The sequence below is a fragment of the Macrosteles quadrilineatus genome, unplaced genomic scaffold (assembly GCF_028750875.1).
Source record: "Macrosteles quadrilineatus isolate MER2022 unplaced genomic scaffold, UCM_ALF_1.0 Scaffold_5__1_contigs__length_97177068, whole genome shotgun sequence".
Lineage (NCBI taxonomy): Eukaryota > Metazoa > Arthropoda > Insecta > Hemiptera > Cicadellidae > Macrosteles > Macrosteles quadrilineatus.
In genome coordinates, this window is record NW_026542598.1 from 9,319,284 (window position 1) to 9,327,848 (window position 8,565).

At 39.1% G+C, this 8,565-nt stretch overlaps 1 protein-coding gene across 1 annotated transcript in view; it reads left to right on the forward strand.

The window, feature by feature from the left end:
• Positions 1-6,932: 6,932 nt before the first annotated feature.
• Positions 6,933-8,565, forward strand: part of LOC128994256 (putative protein kinase C delta type homolog) — a 34,813-nt gene continuing 33,180 nt past the window's right edge. The window contains exon 1 of the mRNA XM_054418667.1: positions 6,933-7,105. Coding sequence (XP_054274642.1) covers positions 6,933-7,105 — 173 coding nt within the window. The remainder of the gene's footprint in view (positions 7,106-8,565) is intronic.

The window sequence follows — 8,565 nt, forward strand, 5'->3', positions numbered from 1 at the left end:
TTGTAAGTAATTTAATCCGCGCACGCAGGCGCAGCCGCTATCTCACGTCGGCTGTCAGTCGGCTGAGTTGCTGAGTTTGTAGCTCTGAGTTTCGAGCTGAGCTCGTGTGTGCTGAAGCTCGCGTGAGCTCCCACATTAGGGTCTTGTCCCCGCTCACACGCCACTCGCCAAATGCGACTTTATGGAGTTTCTAGTCTTACACTTTATGACGCAAAGTATCTTCATAACCGTTGTCACGATCTCTTTGTTGTGGATCAGTGTTTGCAGTCGGGATTGTGTCTGCATGTAATTTTCACACACGCTTAAGCTTATTTCAAAATCTGTGTATGCAGTGCATTATGGTTCCAAACCCCAACTACTTGTGCCACACAACTTATTCTTGTTACAAGATATAGTATGATGATAAAATTCTATCTTACGTATATGTACTCTTAAAACTGGTGACGTCAAGGTAAATGCATACATTCCCAGAATAGTTAACAGAAGAATAATTTAATTCTAGATTAAGCGTCTTAAATAAAGGTTTAGTTTTCAAAAGTGCGTACTCTAAAAAATAATATGAATAATAAACGTGACAAGAAATTACAATATTTCTGCAAATGAAAAATCTGAAAATATATTTTCAAAAGTACAGCCTTGTACCTTCTGCTACTATTTCAGGCGTTACTACGATTCATAAAATATTATTCAACTTTTTATCCCTACCACCTTGTATATTTAGATGATACAGTAGATATATTTACCCTCAGATTTGAGCAACATGTGACGAAGGGAAGTTCGGTCCTAGGATGAGCCGCAGGACCTCTGCCAGGACCAGTACGTGGCTCAGGTTACCCCGGATGTGAACCTGCCTCCTAATCCGTTTATTCCACAAACTGTCATCACCAATTAGCTCGGCCACCTCTTTTGGTCGCAGGTCCAACGGGGAAAAAACAACTACCTTCTGGGCAACTTCATTCTTGATTTTCCACTCCAAGTGATGCCATTTTTTCAGGAGGATATATCCTACTAAATACGTTTTAGTCAATATGCGATAGACACAATGCCTTTTACACTGTACTTGCTTTACTGGCTTAATGTAGCCTCTAGGAAATAGTCGTGGTAGGTCACCAGAAAAGGCTATAAATGGCATGAACAACTTTTTCAATGATGCAGTCAACGTAAAATGTCATCTAGCAGCTAATTTCCGCTGGTGAATATTGGAACAATCTTTTACTCATCCAAGAACATGCAATTGCCAACCTCAATAGGAAATCACCTATGCGTGGATAGGATAAAAGGTTACACGAGACTCAAACAAACATTAAAACAGTTAATCGTTGGTTTAGCTCGTATCTAGCTTGTACCCTTGAGGCAAATTGGGAGGAATATCAGTTTCACGTTGCAATACTACTATTACCAATTATGATGGGAAAACTAATAAGCGCATTAGACCTACCTACAACCCAAAATATTAAGGATGAATTTAAGAATGAAGTGAGATGCTTTGAATGGCAACTGACCAATTTGTGTCTTTGGACCAGAGCAAAATAAACAACTGAAGATAGCCGACTCCAGTTCCCATCCATCAAAACGCTTATGACCTTTCTTAGGATCTTGTGGTTTGCTCGGAAAGCACTCATTTACCAACACACTATTCTACATTTTTAGTTGAAAGCTTACTCATCTATTTAAATAACGCAGCTTCTAGCAGACAAACCAACATTCTCAGGAACGAACCTCAATCGATCACCCTCTGTGCTTTGCCATTATCTCATTCCTTCAGCTTTTTACTGTAATGAATCTCGTTAAACATTTGTCTCTGTAAAAGCTCTTTGACTTCCATTGGTGGTAATTACGAAGACGCACAATCAGTCGATAAATAGCAATCAGTCGGCAAATAGCAATCAGTCGGCAAATAGCTATCAGTCGAGACGCATTCTCTCGGCCGAGCCTTGACTGTGACGTTCAGATGATCGGATCACAGCCAATATGACTCATTGGCCCTACTTCTTGTAGAGTCAATATCTGGTGAGCTATCAAACTGTCTGGATAAAGATGGCTTGTGTCTGCCAGTACTTGGTGCAACGCTTAGACCCTGACAGACAGCTACTGGCTCGTTCTTTGACCTTAGGAACGCATTTCCCCCCCACCGATTGGCTGGTAGATGAAGAGAATAGGACGGAATGATTATTTTAGTTGAATGCAATCACCCAAATAAGTGAACTTTCAATAACGGTGTTGTATGAATGTTTTTACTTGTTGATCATAGTTTGATCAAACTATACACAAAACAATCATTAAATGCCAAATTTATATATTGCTATAGAAGGTTTTGACAAATCTGGGAGACTATAGTGAACTTGGGAAGTATAGTCAATCCATACGGCTATTTCCCTATCAGCTGAGCTGTTGCTAATTATAAGAGTTCGAATCCCATTAAATATACGTGAACTTATTACTCGTATAGTTTGCTAATGACATAATCTCTCCCCCTTAAGTTTTCGAAGTCACATTACCGCGAGAAAACATTACTCAACGTAAATATTACTACAAGAATACCTCATAGATCCTTCGGTAAACAGACGCTAACAGTTTACAAACGTATATCACTACGTGGACGACCACCTGTAAATCATTAGGAAGATAATCGAATTCTACAAGTTCTGTAGACATTTAGCCGAAATGCAAATTGACACATGTTTAGCATATAGGGGTGATAGAAATCGGCTTCTAGGAAGTAGGCTTGGCCTGTAATGGGACGATATCGTGGCGTGACAACCTCAGATGTATCGCTCTCTGTTCCAATTTGTATGTAACCTCGGAACCTGATCCTTCCTAGTGCAGGTGCGTTTACCCAGTCAAGACACACCGCTGAATACTATGGCTTTGACTATGGATGAAGTACCAGTTAATGATGCAATTTTAGAATAAAAACTAACGTTGTTGTCGAAGTTGAATATGATTCCGAAAGACTGTAGGCTGCCAGTTACTTATACCTGCCACACTAACTCTTTAAGAAATGCAAACTAAAAAAATACAACTTATTTACAAACAATATAAATTTCATATCACATCAATTATTTGCCACATTGAAAACTAATTGAGAAAATGTCATTTTGACAGTAGTTTACTCTGTTAGAGGCCCATTAACGAAGAATTTGAATAACAAATTTTGCTTCAGCCGATTTTTGTAGATTGGGTTTCATACTTAAAGGCCAACGAAAATATTTACATGATATATTTGTAAGATTTTGCCTGTCCCCTGGTTTTATAATCTAAGAGTTATGTGCGCGTTAAAAATTTAAATTTACCCAAAAACTAAAAAGATGCATTTAGTTAACATAATTTGATCTCGAGCGTAACCAAAAAGAAACACATTCAAATCGGCTCCAGATTCTTCGATAAGACGATAAAACATCAGTACACTCTAATACCTGATTAAATACTAAACTCCTCGGAACATAGATTATGCAAGATTACTGGCTTACATTCATCGCTTGTACCCAGAGCCACAGATGAAGTGATTGTGCAGTACTTGGTAGTCTGACCTCCGCAACGTCACGAAAAGGCTACGTTACGTTGCGTTACGTTATGGGAGGCGGAGCGGCTTAACCGATTATTCTCGCATAATCCACACGTCAGCCTGGAGGTGGAGGGTCATAACACTGTCACTAGCCTCCACCATCTGATGTCTCACTCCTTCCTGCACTATTCCTCAATTCTTCTTACTCGGTGTCTTTCTCACATTCCCTCTTACTCTGTGTCTTTTACAGATGCCATTCTGCTGATTATTCTCTCGTAGTTTACAATTCTGGATGTGGAGGGTCTTTACCCTTGCTGCCTTAATTCTTCCTTCACTTACTATTATAATTTCTTCTCCCTCTTTGTCTTTTCCAGACGATTTTGTACAGATTATTCTAGTATAATTCAGTGAGTCTGGAGGTCGAGTGACATTTAACACAGTCACCAGCAGATTTGATGTATCCCTCCTTCGCAGCTACATGTTTCTTCTTATGGCTCACTTGGCAACTCTCGCGTAAGTGCAGCATAATGCGGTATGGCAGAAGATCGTGCAATACTCTAGTAAAAGAGATTACATTCCGTTGAATATTCTTTAATATCCTACTACTTGAATTGACGATTCATCTTATACATTTTACGTTTATCATAATCTGTAGACTACAGTGCCTCTCTTCATGATCTTGATTGTAATGACGCTTTGCTCTCTTGACTCTTTCCTTCATCTCACATTTATACGACTTGAATGTGTTCCAAAATGCCTTTTAACAGGCTTGTTTCATTTCTTACTTCCTTAGCCTGATAATCCATTGTGTTTATGAAAACAATACCTTACACTAGATCACAAATTTTTCCCTGCAACAAAAAACCACTGCCTTACCAGTCAATAAGAGATGTAATCACAGCTCTAACACATTCCAATTCCTCCCTTCCCTCCAATTATCCACCCATTAGTTTCTCCTACAACAAAGCCAGCCACGTTCGGGTTTGGGAATGAAACTCCAGATTTATGATGCGAGGTGACGAGGGGCTTTTAAAATTTCCGAAACGCAGCCCTAACGACCGTTTAACAGGCTCCTTATCAAAATTCCGACCCTGTTCTCTCCCTAGCCGTGCGCCGCGCGCCACCTAGGTGTTATAATTAGTCAGCTAACAAGAAGAGGGAGCGGTAGGGGTTTGAATAGGTAGAGGGAGAGGTGGGAGGAGGGAGGCGCATTCCCGTCAGACCATCAATCACCTCAGGTATTGAGTGAGTGGTTAAATAATTAGTGACGGAGGTGATGAAGACGTCTCGGCGGCTCGAGGCACACTCTGACAACATCTATCGCATGTGAAAACTACACACATTTCAATCACTTCACACTTGAGCTTTTATGGAAGTTTAAGTAGTTTCTCTTAAAACATTGCATGTTACGAGAACTCCTCCCCGAAGGAGTGATAGCACATATGTACGACAAGGGTACCGGCATCGAAGTATATAACACCGTACAGAGATGAGACTTCTCAACTAAATTTAAAACGCAGCCTCCATCAATCACAAGAGAGACGAATGGTTTGAACTATTCTTGGTGGTAAGAAACTCAGATTTTCAAACGGCATGTTTTATATCTGAAATGCACATATTGGTGTTGCGTAAGTTCCTGAAGACCCTTCTTACCCTCATCCCACATCAATTTGTTCGTTCCGCGTTTCATATCTGTATACAAAGCTCATGAGGATCGGCGAATATCTCAAACCTTTGACCATGGAGAGTAGTAGACATTCTATTCCCCCCATCAAGTTGTAGCCACTTTAAGAATAACGCCGTTGAATTTATCCATCTACACAGTCAGTAACTGATTGCTGTCGAATACACCAACTTAACCTAGCAAAAAGGACAACTCACAGTTGGCCAACCCAGCTTTCATATCATATGAATCACTGTATCGGAAAGAAAGTAAGAGAACATGTAGAATTTTAACGCTAGCACGATGGGTCACAGGAGTGGATCGTGAATTTGAATGACAGATTGGATACAGCTGGTCAAATAGATAGGAAACGTATTCCCCAAAGTCCATAAAAGTCAATGCTCATACGTACGGAATACAACTTGCATATTCTTATTTCAGGATATCCCCTCCGGTGCAAAATCCTCCACGGCCATCAGAAGACAAAGTGTTACAGTGTTATGCAGCGTCGACGCGCGCCTGGGGGTCAAGTTAGGGACTAGCCAAGTCAAGCTTTATAAAGTTGTCTGTACCGCAGGGCTCGGCTATTTACATCATATTATTTTTATACCGCATCGCCATAAATTTTGGAAACAATAAAGAAGACCAGCGACAGCCTAACGAGGCGACCCACTATTTATGGCCCGGCTTTATCATTTTAATTGGACAAAACCGTTGGCGAGTTTGTCTATAAATTATTGGAAATATTTATCTGACTCAAATTCTCGCCGACTTGACAATCCGTGAATGAATGGGTTAATCATCGCCCGACGACTGGCTGTAGGCTAGGCCGGGAAGATGGAAGACGTGTGGTAGTTGATGTATCTACATTGGTTGAAGGTATGAGAAGTTTGTGGGACATTCTGTGTGTTCCTCATTGGAATATGGACACTATAGAAATTTGCTTTTGTCTATAAAATATCATGGATTAACAATACGAGGTATAATATCTTGCTGAAACTTAATTAGGCTAGGTACTTTGAAACTTAAATGAATATTCAACAATATATCATTTTAGTTTATGGAATATCAAAGGCACCAAAGAAAAGTTAAGTTACCCAAAGAGCAGGGTAGCAGAGTGCTCGCCTGATAATCAGAAGGCCGCGGGTTCGATACTGAGAAAAGTCTGAAGCTCTTTGATGGTTCTAAACTGTACCTGGCAGTTATTGATGACCAGTGAAAAAACTGACATCCCATCCATCAATACTAGTCCTTCACTCATCTTCACCTTAAACTACGTACCCTGGAGTGTCGACGTCGTATAAATATAATGTATATAATGTTGAGTAGCTGTAGCAGATTCTAATAAATCTAAAGTTTGCTCACACTTGATTGTATAATTGCTCTCTACAAGTATAAAGTCTGCACGATTCATTTTCAAGCCTCCATTTAGGAGAAATGGATGTATGGAAAAAACTTGGACAATGGAATTCCTTATTATAGGTAACTAAATTCAAAGTTATAGTCAAAAACAGCCCTTTTCGGATGTACAAATGTTTGTTGACAGGGATTTCAAAAGCTTTGTTTAACACCAAAATTTGGTCAATCTAATTCAAATTGGTATTTCCATATGTTTTAACGCAGTTATTGCGAACCAGTAGTACAAGATAGCAACCTATTCTAGCGGTTACCTACTGGATGACTTTCGAAAATATCAGATTGTAAAGAAAACACTTGACCTTCCGAAACGAGGGCTGAAATGAGATGGGACGATGATGATCAAGAATGAGGTCGAGGGGGATAGAACCGCCCAACTCTGAACGCGGGGGCTGGACCATCAGGCTGTATCATCAGCCATATACTCGGTATCATCACATATCATCAGACCAGCTTGCCAAAAATGACGGTGATCTCTGCGGAAGGCAGGACTTCCAGTGGTTTATGAGTTCTTTGCACTGGTGACTTGTTGGCCCCTTGGGGTCAAATTGGAAACAGGTCACTGGCAAATCATTATGCTCTTGAACGTCATGGCCTCCTGAAAAAGTTAAGTAGTTAATCATATATGACCATTATTTAACTCGTCAAACGTTATGTTTCATTATGTCATCACTTGAAAAGGAAATTACATGAAATTAAAGAAAAAGAATGTGCATGATGCTGTAAAAAGAAGAAGAAGAAGAAAAACAGCACTGGATGCATGTATTAACTGAATAGCGAATTGAGAATTGACAATGGTCCCTTGTCGAATTGAATGATTAACAAACCACCAATCTCAATTCTCACCCAGTATATTGTTTTAGTCTTTTGAACTAACAGCACTAATCTTTTTTCAGCCATTATATTAGTTTCGTGTTTCAAAAAGTCGTTATTATACGTAATTTTTTAAAGTGTTAATAGATCTAAAATATTTAAGATTGAATCAGATTGCATCCTAAAATATCACATGTTATAGACAAAATTGGGGATTTCATAATAATCGAGCAATGTTGTTGCAGCAATGATTATGAAAATATTCATGCAAAGTGTCATTCATAAACTGTAGAAGTAAGTTTCACAATACGTTTGGTAGAAAAACTACGCTAAACAAAGTTTCCCACTACTTGTAGACAAATAGTTGAACAGTCGGTGTCGACTTCGCTCCCCACAACCACACATCAACATTATGTAATGAGATGATGAATGGTGTCGGTGTTGGCTACCGTGAATTGGCGCAATGCTTGGCATGTATGCTAATTCTAACCTTACCGTGATTAATATATCTCAGGCTGTCAGAAAGCGGTTGCCTTCTAACTGTCAAACACCTCACAAGGCTCCGGCGTATGTACACATGGGTGTAACCTTTGACTGTAGACACAACCAGACATTCCTTTCCCTGAACGTTGTTTAGCAGTTGAATAATAAAATGGACGTTATTGAATTGAGCCACTAACAAATGTGCTGATAAAAATTACTGGTTTTTCAATAAATTCAAACGGAAATCACAGCTTCAGGAACATTTCAACAAATAAAGTATTTGACTATGCTAGCGTGCCAGAATAAAGCTCTTGCATGATAAGTGTAAAAACGTTTATGAATAAAAATAACTTAATAAACTTAAAACTTACCCTATCCTATACTCTAATATGAGCAATGTTTGCTTGTATGTATGTATGCTTGCACATAGATATCGAAAACGGCTTTGACGATTTCCTTCAAATGTTGATAATAGTAATGTCTTGCCTAAAACGTGTTAAATGCAGTTAAAACTGCCAAAAAATTCTAATTACGTAAAAAAAATTAAATTGGAAGTCAAAACTTTTTAACATTGGGCTTATGTGTTGCTAAGTAACCATGTTGGTTGAACAAAATAGCAAGGGAAAAGTAAACAAAAGACTTGTAAGTTGTAACATGTGTTCATAATAAGCCATCTACCAACAGT